The sequence below is a fragment of the Danio rerio genome, chromosome 5 (genome assembly GCF_049306965.1).
Source record: "Danio rerio strain Tuebingen ecotype United States chromosome 5, GRCz12tu, whole genome shotgun sequence".
Classification (NCBI taxonomy): domain Eukaryota; kingdom Metazoa; phylum Chordata; class Actinopteri; order Cypriniformes; family Danionidae; genus Danio; species Danio rerio.
In genome coordinates, this window is record NC_133180.1 from 15,947,543 (window position 1) to 15,964,473 (window position 16,931).

General features: G+C 37.7%; 3 protein-coding genes across 14 annotated transcripts in view; 2 read left to right on the top strand and 1 right to left on the bottom strand.

The window, feature by feature from the left end:
- Nucleotides 1-1,859, top strand: part of tbx1 (T-box transcription factor 1) — a 28,225-nt gene extending 26,366 nt beyond the window's left edge. For all 7 annotated transcript variants that reach the window (XM_068221117.2, XM_073949941.1, XM_005168611.6 and 4 more), the window contains 1 exon segment: nucleotides 874-1,859. In XM_068221117.2, coding sequence (XP_068077218.1) covers nucleotides 874-1,256 — 383 coding nt within the window. In that variant the 3' untranslated portion in view covers nucleotides 1,257-1,859.
- Nucleotides 1-16,931, top strand: part of srrm4 (serine/arginine repetitive matrix 4) — a 763,243-nt gene that overhangs the window by 163,818 nt on the left and 582,494 nt on the right. The window lies entirely within an intron of this gene.
- Nucleotides 3,101-16,931, bottom strand: part of gnb1l (guanine nucleotide binding protein (G protein), beta polypeptide 1-like) — a 68,997-nt gene continuing 55,166 nt past the window's right edge. Inside the window, exons 7-8 of one of the 3 annotated variants that reach the window (XM_073950324.1) lie at nucleotides 8,741-8,899; nucleotides 3,101-5,028 (exon numbers count right to left, since the gene is read on the bottom strand). In XM_073950324.1, coding sequence (XP_073806425.1) covers nucleotides 5,002-5,028; nucleotides 8,741-8,899 — 186 coding nt within the window. In that variant the 3' untranslated portion in view covers nucleotides 3,101-5,001. 3 annotated transcript variants of the gene reach the window in all.

Sequence of the window (16,931 nt, forward strand, 5' to 3'; positions counted from 1 at the left end):
TGTTAACTGCCTGCTCTGCCAAATGGTTGACTATATTTTGACTTTTAAATAATGACTGTTATTAAAGTAATTTTAAGAATGACTGTTTTAAATAATGGTTTACACACACACAGCATTGTTGGTTTACAAAAAAAAAAAACAATCCTGTTGCACTACTACACTTGATTTTGGTTTTATTGAAAATAAGTGTTTAGTGTTAACTAAATGAGAATCAGAAATATTTTATAGCACACTCAAAAAAGGTGATTTAGTATTTAAAAATGTTTTATTTTGAATATGTTTTTATATTTTCATAGTATATGTATTAATTCCAGTACTTTTACCATAAATTGACAAATCAATTATTTGATAGAGGCTGATATTTTAGAAATGATGGGATGTGTTAAAAAAATGCATTGAGTGTGTTAACTAGTGACATTAGTAGAAAAGAAATGCAATCCAAATATTTATTTTCTTGGTGGGGCAGTTATTATTAAAAATAGATTGCAAGGCTCTTCTCCAGTTTGACATATTAGAGCGACAGCTTATCAAACAAGATACAAACTGTAGGGTGGGACTTGATTTTGTCTACATGTTGAAAATTGATTGAATGGTATGATGATGGTATGATAGTCACTTCAGCAAAAAAGGCGAAGTACAAGTAGACATTATTCCCACTACCAATGTTTTTAAAAAAAAAAAAGATTTTTAAAAATAGGTGTTTATGTCTATTTATGTCTAAAGACAATTTTCCAACCCCTGTGGGATAGATAATAAAGTTTATTTAAATGAAATGAATGATGAGGTTAGCGATCGGTCTAATGTCTGTGATCGGTTGATTGTGTCTTTATGCCAAATCCTATATTTAACACAATATTTCTTTTACATCCATAGAGGACAGCAGGCGAGAATATGACCGTGACCCCAGTGGGAATCCTCTGCATTCTGACCCCACTCACCAGCTAATGTCTCGAGTCCTCAGCCCTGCCCTTCCAGTCCTCGGCGGCCTCCATGCCGTGCCCCTCACAGCTGGCCCACGCAGCCCACCTCACGAACTTCGCCTCGACGGACACCCGCAACCACCAGACACCCTGCATCATCATCCCTACAAGTATCCAGCCACCTACGAACACTACCTGGGAGCCAAAACCAGGCCGTCCCCCTATCCCTCACCCAGCATTAGAGGCCACGGTTACCATCCACACATGAACCCAACCACAGCCAACATGTACTCTGCGACGAGCGCACCGACTAATTATGACTACGGACCCAGATAATGACTGATTAAACTGAAAACACACACACATACCTTTGTGTCTTGGACTCACTTGTTGAGTTTTGGATTGGACACATCTTTTGTAGTGGCTTCTGACGGACGAGAAGAGGAGCTGCCATATTTATTGAAGGGAGAGATGTCACAAATGTCCTTGTGGAGCATGTGGACAACATTTGCTCCGGACGGCCTGTGAACTCAGAATCAGACAATGACAGGCCACTGGGAAACTGCAGTATAACTAGTGTTTGGAGATATGAGGAGGACTTCTTTAGACAAATGATGCATTATCACGGACTGGAATTGAACTTTTGTGTTGGATGCACTTTTTTGTTTTTGCTTTTAAAAAGCCATAAGTTATATATATATTACCCTTGAGCCATTGAGCTTCTAGATAGATGGATTATTTGCATGTCGCGCTGTTTTGAAGGTGCTGAAATGCCCTGATTTTTAATTCTTTTTTTTTTTTTCGGGAAAATGCTAGACCACCTTTAGCAGATCCGTGAAGCTTGTAACGTGGCACTGACGTACAGCAATTCAAATAAATAAATGAACAGAATGGCTGTGCTGAACTTGTAAAATAAACATTAAATATTTTACCTTTAAACTTGTTCGGTTAGCATTTGCAGTTCTTCTACAGTTTTTGCAAGAAGCTTTATCAATTTCCTTACTTGGAGGAAATGCAACAAGCTGTTTTTGTTCTCCTCAGACCTTCAGAAATGTTTGATTTGGACAGAAATTAGAGATGCATTATTCAACAGAGGATTGTAATTGAGCTTATTTCAACCTCCAAACAAAAATATATCACCCTTGACAGAAAAAAAAAACTATTTTAATATTTTCTTAATATTTATTATATTTTCAAAGTAAAATCTTTATTTTTAAATAAAACTCAAATGACTGAATTAGTGGCGTATAAATGGTTGAATGTTGCTCATTAACATTTAATATTCATTGCTTTTTTCTTTTTTTTAAAGAAAGGCTTTCTTTAATCATAAAACCATGGCTAAAGTTGTGCTCTCATTTTAACAGTGTGCAAACTTAATTAAAAAGGAAGAAAAAATATTTATTGTGCATCTATCAATTATTTATTATAAACATGATTACTTAAGCATTCAGACATACTAATTATAAAGAAATAATGAGGTTAAATGTTTTTGCAAAAAGCGTTTAAGTATAGCCTAAATATCAATTAAAGTGAGTCGTTATAGAGTAATACTGAAAATCGGGCTTGGCAGAGTCTACTCTACTGTTTTTCTGCTCGGTGATTTAGTTAATCCCATGGTAGAGGAAAGAAACGCTTGCACACCATTTGACCTCTGACAGCTAACGACTTTCTGAAGTATCAAAGGTTAAACAATGTTTCCAGCAATTTGAGGGACGACTAATTGCTCGTATAATTTTTTGTTTTGTGGTAACAACTCGATGCGGTGGGACCAGCAATGGATAATGGGGGCATTTAATTGCTCTGCGTTATTAGAGGTCAAAAAGGGAAAACGAGTAAAAAATTAAATAAAGAGGCGATGATAAACAACACAAGAACGGGGACATTTTATGTATGCTCAATGTTTTCCAATGATTATTCATAATGCATAACAGTATAGTTTTTTGTAAATTATAATAGGAAAAAAGGCCTATACATAAATTATGCTCATGCAATAATCTTTAAAAAATAATATATAAATAATAAAACAAAAAATAATAAACAACTTAAATTAACTGCTTTTAGATATTGATCGAAAACATTTTCAATTAACTGTTTTGCTATATAGAATGATCAGCATTTTTGCTGGTTGGTTCAAACTAATTTAAAGTAAGCTGAATTAACAATTCTTGACTTCTTTTTTTGGGGGGGGGGGCTTAATTGTTTTATGTTCAATCAACTTAAATTTGCAAAAATAAGTTAATTTAATCTATTTGTGTTGGACAACATAAAGGAATTTTGTGGAAACCAGCATTTTTTTTTTTACAGTGTACAGCCAAATTATATTCACTCTAATGTGTAATGATTTCAATCCGTCAATTGTCAAGTAAAGTGTGCATGTCATTTCCCAACTTTTGGGGCCGGAAGAGCCCGTTTGGAGGATTGGGCCTCCCTTCGCGTGTTCCCGGCTAGAGGTAATGAGTTTGGCCCATCAGGAAGGCAGGGACACCCGGACCCATGGCTCTTCCGTCAGGATCTGCCCATCTGTGTTTTCTCTGGTAGCGCTTCGCCTTGATGAGAGGGGCCGACAGGGGCCCGCGGTCGTGCAGCCGGTGTACCTGCATCCATGACTGACGACTGACGGCTGCTTACAACAATGAGCGCTTCTAAAAATGCGCATTATTTATGGGCCGAATGCACCGAAAATTGTATCCGTCTTTGAAGTTCAAATGCGTGAGAAGTTCAGCATGGAAATGAGGAAATACGCGCACTTCGAAAACAAACGCACACACACAAAAATACCGAATGACAGATTTGAGTAATTATGTGTAAAACACCCTGGTTTATTTGAATGCCAACACTTGCTGTAAATAAAAAGTAAAAAGGTGTCTAAATTACTGGACTGCTACATTAGGCTAGGCCTATATTATGTTCATTTATAGTAACATCATATTTACATAATTATTTGGATATAAAATGTGTTCACTTTTCCGTAACAAAATTATTATAATATTAATTAAATAAATAGAACGACGTTTAAAAAAATACAATTAAAATGTAGGATAGTCTACATAAAAAATATGCGTTGGTTTAAAAATAAGTTCAAAGTAGCAGCAGCCTAGTATAATAATAACAACCTAATAATAATAAATTCAATATCTTAATTTGTTAATATTTGAGACAATATCTAGGCTATTACCATTTATATTTTGTTTACTTTTAATAGGTCAACCTATAATAGGAACCTGGATTATGTGTAGCCTACATAAAATAAACGATGGATACTAATAAGCAAACAAATTAATTATTTAATTAATTAAGATGCGTGCATGCGCAAGTTTTGCTACCGAGGTCTTAGTGTAAGGAAACAGTTACTTTAAGACCTCAGTACTGACAAAAATTACTGCAAAAGGGTGGTTCCTCAAGAAACCCATTTATGAGAGAAAGTGTTTTGAGGTACTTAAAATAGATTTTGAAGTTCATTGAGTACTCAACAGGGTTTTTTATGCAACTTTTTACAGTGTATAATAAGAACCTATATAAATAAATCCAATTTTAATTTGTTATTTTACACAGTATGTTGGTTATTACGATACTATTTTTTTATTTAGTTTATTATTAATGAGTCAACAGAACCTGTATGATTTGTAAAATAAACGAAGGATAGGAAACAAACAAACAAAAATGTATGCGCGCAAGATATGCTATATTTTATTTAGGCTATTTGTATTTACCTCCGACAGTCTCATAATTGTGTGTTATATTTTGAAAAAAATGTAATGGTACTTTAATGATAGCCTGTCAATAAAGTATTATTATATTCTAAAATATTACACACATTTATAGATGATAGGCTACTATCGGAGGTAAACACAAATAGTCATTGACAAAAAAAGTCCGATAAAAGATTTTTCGATTTAAAAATTACTATTAATAAAACAATTTTAAAAAGAGCATAAAGAGGTTCTCAAACATAGAAACATAAGACTCTAAAGCATATAAATAAACACTACCAAAAACACTGCATTATGGCAAATTAATACTGAGTGCTGACCCAGTTTTTCAGTAAATGTACCTTTACGTCGTCTTCCAGAATGTGGATTCATCATGCAGTTGTGGTGATTGTCCAAGTCTATCATTTGTATACAAAGAGAGGCAATAAATCAGCTGATAATAAACGATGGTAAAAAATACATCACATTTTATTGTATAAATGTTGTTTTATATATTAGCCCATGTTGAAAGGGCGTAACTCGCTCCACATGTACACTTCTGCGACCAAAAAATAAAAGTTAAGTAAAACACACTAAAATGCTAAAAGAAAAGAAAAAAGTAGGCTAATCATCTGACACAGGGTCGCATCTGGAACATCTGTTGTGACAAGCCTATCTTTTGTGTACATTTCTCTAACTTGGCACGTCCAAAGACAGCTCTTAAAAAAAAACTTAAGGTAGACCAACCCTGGAAAAAATGTTTACCTACAGCCATGCACGTGTTTCGCATTTTCCCGCGTATTTCAGCGAATTTGCGATCCATTTGTCAACACTGCATATGAAAACAAATCACCGGTGTGCTTATCGCAGACAACAGAAATCGTTTCATTCTGACTCGGCTTGCCAACATATAAATAATTTACTATAACACAACCAGTGTTCAGTTTCTCTCATTCAAAGGGCCATTTCCTTAGACCGTGATTACCTGGGATCATTTGTTTAAAAAACTAACATCTAATCATGCAGATTTACTGTATTTCTAGTACAAGAGTTATATGTTAAAACAGCAACACATGCCACGATACAGCGGTGGGAAGTTAACCCGAATTCTTCACATTATTTATTAATTAACCAATTAAAAAGGGTTTTATTAACGTCTACCATAATTCTATATAATAAAAATAATGAAGCCCACAGTCACAGATTATGCTATATTGATGTGCGTATGCCGGAGTACCTGCAGCTGTATCCTCTTTTGTCTTTACCGGTGACTACGGTTTGTTTAAGCTGGCGTACAATGGTCAGGTGACCTCTGACCCCTAGTGCTATAGACCGGCGTGTGTCTGTCATTCAGCAAGCCACAGGTTTTTTTCAGTGGCCCGTGTCGGGGTTCTGCTTATACTGACTGCTTAGTGATCTATTATTGACATGGGAGGTATAAGCTGAAATCTCCAGCAATAGACGCTGAGGTGCAATTCACAAAGCGGATGGAAGGGACCCCTGGCATGGCTTTGTTGTGCCCTCCCCATCGAGTCTAGGAAGTGATTACCAATCGGACGAGGTCATGGACAAAGGTGCGCGAGGGTCCACAGATGACAAGGAGAAGGCTAATGACATGGCGGGCGGTGAAATGAACTGTTTTGTCTTCCTCTCAGGCCGGCGACTAGCCCGCTGTTGTTTTTCCTTTAAAAGGATGGCCTCCGAGTTCCCCGAGCTTCCTGTACCGTCTGATGAGATATTCCAGTCTGGGTTTGTCCCCCGAGACACGTGCTTTATGGGGCTGAACGGCTGTGGGCCGTTTGAAGTTCCACCGCCACCGTTTTGAGACGCATGAAATCCCACTTAGCTTAGTAGCATGGGTGGCTATTATTACCGCATACGCTGACAAATATATTTACTTTCAAAGTCTTCGCATGTTAGTCAACTTATTCGTGCGAGTTTAAAATAAGCAGGTCATTAAAACAGGTTTCTGGTGGAGTTTTTATATATATATTTTCTTGAAGCGGCAGGTTCTGATGCGCAATAGCATTTGCTGATCAGTTCTGTTAAAGATTCTTTAAATATTTTATGGAAAAAACTTTTGGTAGCATTTATTGTATTTTCTCCATCCAAATTTTGATAAAATTCATAACAAATCGGAAAAACTATTAGCCTAAACATTTTTGCCTCTTCGGTAGCCTACTCAAAGTTTCCAAACAATGCAAATGTCAACAAACCTAAAAAAAAGCCTATATATCAAATCAGATATCAGTTAAATGTGACATTTTAAAGACATTTCAATCAAAACAATCATACATCCAAGTATAGACTGTTTATGCTGTATTTCTTTTACTTTATCAAAAATAATAAAAGTTCATAATGGTCATTCCTTCACAAATTGATATTAGAAGTTATTAAAATCCTCCAATCTGATGTTTTTTTTTTTTTTTTTTTTTTTAAATGTAATGTATTCTGAATATTAAAACTGGTCCTCAGTACTCATTCACATTTAAAGGCATGGATCACCCAAAAAACAGTATTGTTTCCATTATTTCACTTTCAAATGGTTATAAACTTTTATAAGTTTCTATCTTCTGTTGCACACAAAAGCTTTTTTAAAGAAAGCGGGAAACCTGTAATCATATCCATATATAAAAAAAACAAATCCTATGGAAGCTAATGGTCACAGTTTTCCAGCTTTCTTTAAAGGGGGTGGGGTCCTTCATTTGAGTATATGCACTATTTATGCTGTATTTCTTTTAATTAATCAAAAATAATAAGTTAATAAGAGTCATTCCTTACGAAATGGATATTAGATGTTATTAAAAATCCTCCAATCTGATGCTTTTAAAAAAATGTACCTTATTATGAATATTAAAACTGGTCCTCAGTATTCATCCCTATTTAAAGGCAGATCACCCAAAAAACGAATATTGTCTTAATTTATTCACCCTCAAGTGGTTATTAACCTTTATGAGTTTCTATCTTCTGTTGAACACAAAAGAGTATATTTTGAAGAAAGCTGAAAACTTGAAACTATTTATATATCTATCGCAGGTGAAGCAAATGCTATAGAAGTTAACCAAGTAATGGTTACAGGTTTCCAGCTTTCTTCAAAACTTTAGTGTTCAACAGAAGAAAGAAACTTAAACCAGTTTGGAACAAGTGAAGGATGAGTAATTGATGACAGAATTGTCATTTTTGGGTGAAATATCCCTTTAAAATTCTCATCTACAAATAGTGTAAACAATAGCAGATTTCAGCTCTCTTAATATGTAACGTCAAGTCATTTCAAAATAACACAAGTAGAAAAGAAAAAGGAAACAAAAAGAAACCGTACAAACTACTTTGTTGAGTGAGCCGTGCTGTAGTCGCCGAGCAAAAGCAATAACTACAAAAATAACTAGTTTGTCTTTTAGCCACATCCGAACACAGAGGTCAGCCTTGTCTTTAGGCTGAAAATAGAGCCGCCTTCATCAGCTCATGAGCTTAAAGGGAAGAACGAAGCGAAGCTTGCTCAATGAATCTTTCTAACAAACAGGCCTGTCTGTGGAGCCCGAGCCCCTGTGATTAACCCGGCGTGATGTATGCAGGTCAGTCCAGAGGGCAATCTTAAACTCGGAGGCAGATTTGGAAAAACAGCGCTGGATTACTTTGCCGCTCAGGTGCGACTTTGAGAGCAAATACACACCTAGTGAAGGACATCAGCCTGCGGTAAAGCAAACAGACGGTTTAAACTTTGCCTTTGACAATACAACGCTTTTAAACATAGTGGAAAACTGGAACAAAACACATTGATGGAGTGTGTTTAAATTTGCTCCTTATGTTTGATTTTGGAGAATTGCACCCAAAAAAACTCGTCAATCAGATATCCCGAATGTGATTATTGTAGCCCCGCCTCCTAATGGCAGCCAGCCACTAATTTAGGCACATTCATTTAAAGAAAAAGATGTTAGCGCCGCGTTCAAGTATGTAAATATTGTCAGAGTAATTTGCGACAATCAGTTTGAAGGAAATGGCAAAGCAGGCCTCTGTCTTCCAAACTCAACTTTCACTATATATAGACCACACACTTATCCGCTGGTCCTTGGACCCCGCGGCCAAAAGTCTCTGTGTGGGGTCCTGATGGTCTGAGAAGGCCACACTATTCACCATGTCAGTATGATGTTGCAGAACAGCCAGTGGCTTTAGTTTCTTCCAGCCAAATACTCTAATGTTGTTGTCCCAGCCTGCCGAAGCCAGGATCTTGCCGTCGGCACGGATCCGCAGCTGGGAGACCCCAGGATTGGTCATCTGAATAGAGTCGTGCATCTGTAGGGGAGGACACAAATCACACATTAATCCAAATGAGCTGTGATAGCAAACAACCTCTTTGGAATCCCTTCAATTTCATCACAATGACAAACGCTTATTGAATATCAAATGTGAAAGTCCTCACCAGACATTCTTAATCGTCTCAGGCGTCTAGAAAGGATTATCTTTTAAACTATTTACCAGAAACAAATGAGTTTGTTGTTTAATGACCTGAGCAAGATCAAATTTAAATCCATAAAAACGCAGGACTGAGGAGCGAGAGCAATTCCCCACCAGCCACCTTTGGCTGATCTGATGATTGAGCCGCAAATGAACGGCTAAATAGCTGTTGAACCTGGCAGAGGAAATCTGTGCGCGACTCCAGCGCCTCAATCATCGGCCGCAAAACATTCGAGGACTAGCAAAAGGCTACAGCTATTTGGATTGGAGCGTTAGGTTGTAGGTGGGGTGAGGTACCTTTGTCACCATGCAAGGACTGTTTTTTGCTGAAATCTTTGTTTGCGAAGGCCTTGTTGTTTTAAGGGTCTCTAGAGAATTACATTTGCATTGAAAGATCTGGTCAACACCATAAGGGAAGCAAACGCTGGCTAAAGATTACCTTCCCTTGCTCTCTGTGATCTACAGTGGCCAAGAGACCAGATAAATCTCGGTAATGGGCAACAATGTGACGTATTATAAAGTATTACCGAGAGCTCATTATCTGCGGCCCCTTCTCCTTTGAGGACGTTCTCGAGGTATTTCCTGGAGAAAAGTGCACACGTGTGCTAAGTGTGTGCGTGAGCGAGTGTACGCACGTCTCTCTATGGGAGGCATCTGGTCCCGAAGCTGGAATCAAACTGGACAGCGTAAAATTGACTTCATAAGCGGTGTCCAGAGAGACTAATGGCTCTCATGCGGGAGAAGACAGTGAAGAATTTGTCGGCGTGCTCCTGTTTCTGCCTGGAAAATCAGAGCCAGTCACTCCTGCATGTGGAAGATATAAGCCAGTCAGGTATTCCTGACCCAAGCGAATAGAAGAATGCACCGGGAAAAACGTCCCTAACATTATTCTTTAGCAGAGAAGGGTAAAACCGGACTCTTGGATTACTTTCGTTCATATTGGTAATCATCTCCCATCATAGTCCAAATCAAATCTGGGGAGTCATGATGTCACCTGCGAGGAGAAACTTTCCCACAAAGGGAAAGCGAGAGACGAGTTTGCGTGTTGTGGCCAAGAGGGACGGGGGAGAAAGATGAATCGCTGCAAGCTGAGGTTGGTATGCCTGAACTAAACGCCCATCTGGTCCATATTACAGAGCTGATAATGATGGGTTAATGTGTCTATCTGTGTTTGTTATGCTTCCCATAGTTTGTGTCAGGAAAATACATTAATTTAATTAAGAGGTCACAGCAAAGCGATAAAAAAGGTAAATGGGTGTTTATAAAGTGAGCCGTGAGGCCTGTATCGTGAAATAACCATTAGAAAACCATGATTTACAGATGGCCACACTTTCGTTTTTTTAAACATACTGTATGAACTGAATTTTCCTGCAATTTCCACTAATCCAGAGTGTTTTAAAACAGAAGTTTAAATAGAATACATTATCAGATTTTTCGTTTACTCCAAAAGACTTGCTATATTAGCACATCTGGCAATGGCTTTTCCACATACTGTATAATTAAAATGGTGTGTCAACTCCATATTCAATCTTGTTCAAATGCAGTATGGAAGTATTCATTTCAGACACAGCCTCTAGAGTTTGGGAATGGTCATATCATTAGCTTTCATTGATAGAATCCATTCTCCATGGGTTTAGATCCTCTACAACAAACTTGCAGACATCAAAGAGGTCAGTCTTTAAGAACTATCCTTCATTTCTTCGTTGGACTATTGATTCCTGATGGGTAATGTATACCAAGCGGTCATCTATGCACGCAACGTATACACATATACTAGTACTGTGGACGAATAACTAAAAACAAACCTCAAAATTCAACTTCACTGAAAAAAATTATTCAAAGATGATTGCTTGGATTTACTCAATTTTTTATGTTAGGTGGTTTTAAACAATCTATTTGGGCTGAATTTAAACAAACAAAACAAGTTGAACATTATTAAATGTAATTAGTTTAAATTCAATATAAATAAATTGTTTGCAACAGTTCTGCATGCAACACTTTTTTTCAGTGTTGGGCCCAACAGGAGTCAGAGGGGTAGTGCAGTTATTTGATTTTGTTACACAAAAGACAACAGAGTACGATATGAATGAGCCCAAATATCCTGAAACAAACTCTATCAATCCTTCTTCATCCCAGTGTCAATGTTGTTTTTGAGTGTGCTTTTGGTTAAATGAGTGAAATAAGTTATGTGATTAATAAGTTCAATGTTTTGTCATTCTCTGTGCCTCTTGAAGGAGTTTCCTAATGTTACAAATAAAGAACACAGAAAACATAAATTCATCTACTTGTCAATAGTGTTTAGACTGGTTAGAAGTTATTCTCTAACTTGTTGATTTTAAATAAAGCCTGAAAGAATCATGTGAAGTGTACGCTGCAATCCTGCCATGTTCTAGTCATCAAAATTCCACTAAGATGACACATGACATTTAGTACGTTTCCATGGACATCAATAATCAGATTTTTTATATGATTGAGACAATACTCTGATTAAGAGTCTACCATGTAAACAGCTATTTTTGATTGCATTTATGTGATTAAGGTCATAATCGAACTAAACAAAAATTGGATTAATACGTGGAGTATGCTGATTTTAGTAACATTATTAAAGTGCAGTACAGACAGGTAAACACCGCAATCAAACTATTACCGTTGTGTAGGACTTTTGCAGCATTTTGCGATAGGATAATCTATAAACACACAGCCGTTTTACATTATTCTCTGCACCTACCGAGTTAGTGAAGGACCACAGACACCTTTTTGTCCCATAAGGCGTGCTGTGTCAAATTCTGGTAAAACAACACTCTTCCTGCAGTTCATACTCGCATCCAATATCTCGTTTGTCATAAGGGGCATGCATGAAATGTTCCTGAATGAAAGTGAATGTGCCAAACTGCAGTTTAAGTCAACAAATAAAACTAAAACACCCAAAATTACATGAAACTCTGGAGCAAATGTGGATAGCGTGATGATGCAATGACGTTAATCGAATTATGTGCTATAACATGTCAAACGGGATCATAAAGGGAACATTCAATGTAAACACCTTAATCATATTATTGTCTTTTTGGATTAAGACAAGTAACTTGATTACTAATATCCATGTAAACGTAGCCATTGTATTAAGAACTGTTCACATCCTTGGAACAGGAAATTTTCTGGCAAATTTTTTATTTTCTGGTAGAACACTGGCTAATAATAATCTGCAGCAGACAGATGGAGCAGTAGGTACATGGTACAATCTTTTCTTTGAGAATTCCTAGCTCACACGTTGTGATAAGTTCAACAAGCACAAGGAAATACATTTGCATAAAATATAATAAACTCATTAAAAGAACAGTGAAATACAGATACAAATAAAACCATGCCTTTTGTTTTCTGGGGAGTCTCTAGAAAGTTTTAATGTACAAAAATTGAAGAGGTAAGATAATTCATGAATGTTTAAATAACATTTTATTATGCAAATTATACATTTTTCCTCAATTACATTTAAACTTTGCAATTAATGCACAGGTCATATGCGTTTTTAACTGTGGTGCCTGGTCACCAATGTTCCCTACTTTACATTGCACATCCTACAAATTGACTACTGTGGGTATACTCATGTATTGTCTATGCTGAAGCAATACATTTTATCCAGCCAATCAGATTAAAGGTGCAGTATGTAAGTTTAAACTAGTGGTTAAACTAGGTATTGCATTCTTGGATCAAAAAAGCGCAGGCTGCCAGATTGAGGACAGCAGAGAACCATGTTCGACATAAAAGCAATAGCACCTGTTAAAAGGAATATTTTCCATATTAAAAGGAGTTTTTAAAAATGGTTTCTATTTTTCACAGGTGAACAACAGAAAACTGACAATGATCACCTCAGGTACACCTCATGTGCTTTATTCAGTGTTAAATGCTAACAATGTGAGCTTGAATGCCGTTTTACATGACATGTATTGCCATACTACTGAAAGCAGCAGCAGATAGTTTACCTCAGTTCTTGAAAGAAAAACACGTTTGAAATTGAACTTTAGAACTGTGACTCAGTGCAAGCCAACACATATCAGTGATAGTACATTTAATAATGCTAAACAGGGTTAATATGTATTAAATAGATTATAAACTGTACAATTTCATGAGTGAGTGCAAAATTCTATGCTTCTGAATGGCTATATTAAATTTCTGTCGTGTTTCATCTGGTGCATCCAGCCAAATTGCTTATGACTGCGTATCTCATCACCAAGCGTGTTGTTAGGACAGGGGTTACAATGTAACCTGCTCACCTAATGTTTATGTTCATAATAGTCATATCATTTGCTAATTAATAACCTCATGTGAAACTCTGAATCTCATTTGGGAGTCTGCTACTGTCCACCAGAGGTTGCATTTCAGTCACTGATGTATGCTTTCAGACCCTTTCTGAATGAAAGAATGAAATACACAGTTTTCCACCAAGGAAACCAGGGGTGCTAAAATATACCTGGCTAAACAGGCATTGGGCGGGTTTAAAATACCAAAATAAAGACAGCATTCCAGCATGAAAAACACACTTTCACAGCAGAATATCTGACTTCAGCATTGTTTCTCAGATAAACAAGAATGTTCACTTGGCATGTTTCTTAAATATCTGCAAACATATTATGGTATTTGTAAGCTTTAGAAGAGTCAAAAACTTGCATACAGCACCTTTAATGCTAACTTCTCGGTTGGCCTACAAAAATACGTCAAGTTTGCAGCACTCAATTAAAAAGAAGTAACCTTGATCAGTTTGGGAAGCAATACAAGAGTGACAAAAGTGTCCAAGGACTTTTAGTGCACTTGATTTCACAGCATGACGGCCAATTTAAAATCTAACTGTGATCGATTTTTGGCAGCACAGTGACGGGATGTTCAAAGCGCAATATGTTGCTCTCTCCGTCATAGACTTGGCAAGCTTAACTGACTTCACACTGATCCACTGAAACCAGTTTTCATCACTTGTCCACTTGAGCCTGACAATCCAGTACAGATGAAGGGCGCTTTGCATTTGCCAACGACCGCGCGTTAAAACACACCCATTCCGCGTTTGAATTACGACTACTCAAACCAGTACCTTTACGTTTTATGTTTTACACCCAGTGACTACTTGAACAGATATATCTTGGCAAGATATTATTGATGACAGCGAAGGAATTTAAAAAGCATCCCGCTTCCTCATTCCAGAGCAACCATTGATAGGGCAGCCCGATCCCTCCAGTCGGGTGCTGACAGATTTGGGATACCTGAAGCACCGAGCCCTGTGTGGTGCAGGATGGGGCTGTTTAAGAGAGAAGGGCGGTAGGAATGCAAGGATTGAACACGGGGATCCACCTGTGAGTGCTGTCAGCACGTCTCCAACAGCATGCACAGACAGCCATGCTTGATTTACACTAATCTTTACACACATACAACAACCATCTCCGCCTCACCCTCTAAAATCTTGTCCATCTACATCTGTCAATAGTCAGACGTGGAGCTAACCACCCATAGCTGAATCTTGATCAACAAAACGTCTTGCTTTTACCATTACACACACTGTTGCAATCACACATGCAATGCGATATGCAAGTGTAATCACTCTTAAGTCTATGACAGTTGCAGTTTTTTAATAATCCACCATAAAAAGTATATCTATATCCAGTACGAGTATCATAGTGAGTGCAGAATGGTGGGGTGCCTCGGGATTACAGTTTATCTCTGCTCGATAAGAACTAATTTTCTTGCTTGTGCTTACATGAAAAGGCATACAGACTACTGGTGGTTTTTCTGCACCATACAGGGGTCTCGGTAATGAAAAGAACAAACTAAAACATTTCATGATGATGCAGGTGGGGTTTCGTCAGCTGCTTTTGTGGTGCAGTTTTGGACTAACTTTAAGCGGGACTAATAGATACAAAGATTTTATTGTGGTAAGGTATTAATCTGTTTTGGCTCTGATGTAAATTTAAATGATTGGATTTTAAGTTGGCAGCAAGGTGGCTCAGTGGTTAGCACTTTCACCTCCCAGCAAGAAGGTGGTTTGAGTCCCGTCTGGACCAGGTGGCATTTTTGTGTGGAGTGTGCTTGAGAAGAGTTTTCTTTTGCATGTTTTCCCCGTGTGGGTTTCCTTAAGGTGTTCCGGGTTCCCCTAAAGGCGTTATAAGTGAATTGGATGAACTGAATTGGCCAAAGTGAATGAGTTTGTGTGAGAGTGTATACGTGTTTCCCAGTACTGAGTTGTGGCTGGAAGGGCATCCGCTGCATAAAAACATGCTGGAATAGTTGATGGTTCGATCCGCTGTGGCTACCCTTCATAAATAAGGGACTAAAGACTGATTTATACTTCTGCAGCGAATAATAGCTGCGACCCACAGCACCTGCCTTGTAAGTAGTCGTGCATTTATACTTCTGCGTGCTGTTTGTGTTGCTCTGCAATATCACTTCTGAAACGCTAGCTGGCAGTGAGGTTTTTATGTTCCTCTGTGTAGAGTTACTTCACAAGTGTTTTGTTTTTTCTGAACACTACCTTATGTACAAGTAGCTAAAACTCACTTATTCAGAGGTGGGAACTGGCGTATGTGCAACAACTTTAACCATAAGGTAAACATAAAAAATTGGGAGCTCCTTTACGGGACCTGACACTTGTAAACACTCGCTCCATCGGGCTCACGGCTTTCAGCACCACCCACAGTCGTCACTGCTAGCAAGCTGACCAGTCAGTTTGTGCTTTGCATAATTGCAACGTGTAGTTAAATTTTTTGAGAGGTCAGATTGGCATCATGGTCAGACACAAACCTTACACGTACGCTTGACGCAGAAGCCGAAGGAAAATAAATGATTGAATGAATGATAGTAAGTAGTCCAGTATTTTTATACATGCGAAAACTATCAAATATTAAAAAAATTTTATAGTAATATTTTTATAGTAATATTTGGACTCTGGATGTGGATGGCACTTCATCTTATTAAAATATTAGTTGAGTGCAAATGTAAAGCCCAATTCAATTTCTATTTTAATTTGTACCTTTTAACCTACACCCTATTACATTTCATGTAATTTCAGGTGTTTATTTTTTCGGCTTTAACCGTAGTTCAGCCATCTCTTTATGGCCACAGTGTACCAATCTTCTGATGGCTACTTCCAGCAGGATAACGCACCATATCATAAAGTGCTAATCATCTCAGACTGGTTTCTTGAACATGACAATGAGTTCACTGTACTCAAATGGCCCCCACAGTTACCAGATCTCATTCCAATAGAGCAAAATTGGGATGTGGAGGAATGGGAGATTCGCATCATGGATGTGCAGCCAACAAATCTGCAGCAACTGTGTGATGCTATCATGTCAATATGGACCAAAATCTCCTGAGGAGTTTTTCTTGTACCTTGTTAAATCTATGCCATCAAGGATTAATGCAGTTCTGAAGGCAAAAGGGGATCCAACTCAGTACTATTAAGATGTACCTAATAAAGTGGCCGGTGTTTGTATAAAGACTTTTATTTACTAAATTCCTAAATAAATGTCTTTAAAACAAAAAAATAGATAAAGCAAACAAACTGTTAGCATTTGCAACAGCATGTGCATTTCAGCAGCAGGTTAACAGTGGAGACCCGAGTCCTGTAGCTTCCATTCAGCTCAGCCTTTGGTAGAGCCTCCCACTGTGAACTACTGTTCCTTTTATTGCAGATGTGTTTTTTGTTTAGTTAGCAGCCTGCGAGGTTTTGATGTTTTTATTACCTCTCGTGGGTCGTTCGTCAGCTAGAGGAGCAGCCACCCAGCAGATGCCCCAATGCTACCGCCACACAAAAATCTGTCTGTGGGAAGAGCTCGCAGCGGCTGTCTGGACGTCACACTGCGCTGCACTTTGGCCTAATTTAAAAGCCCCA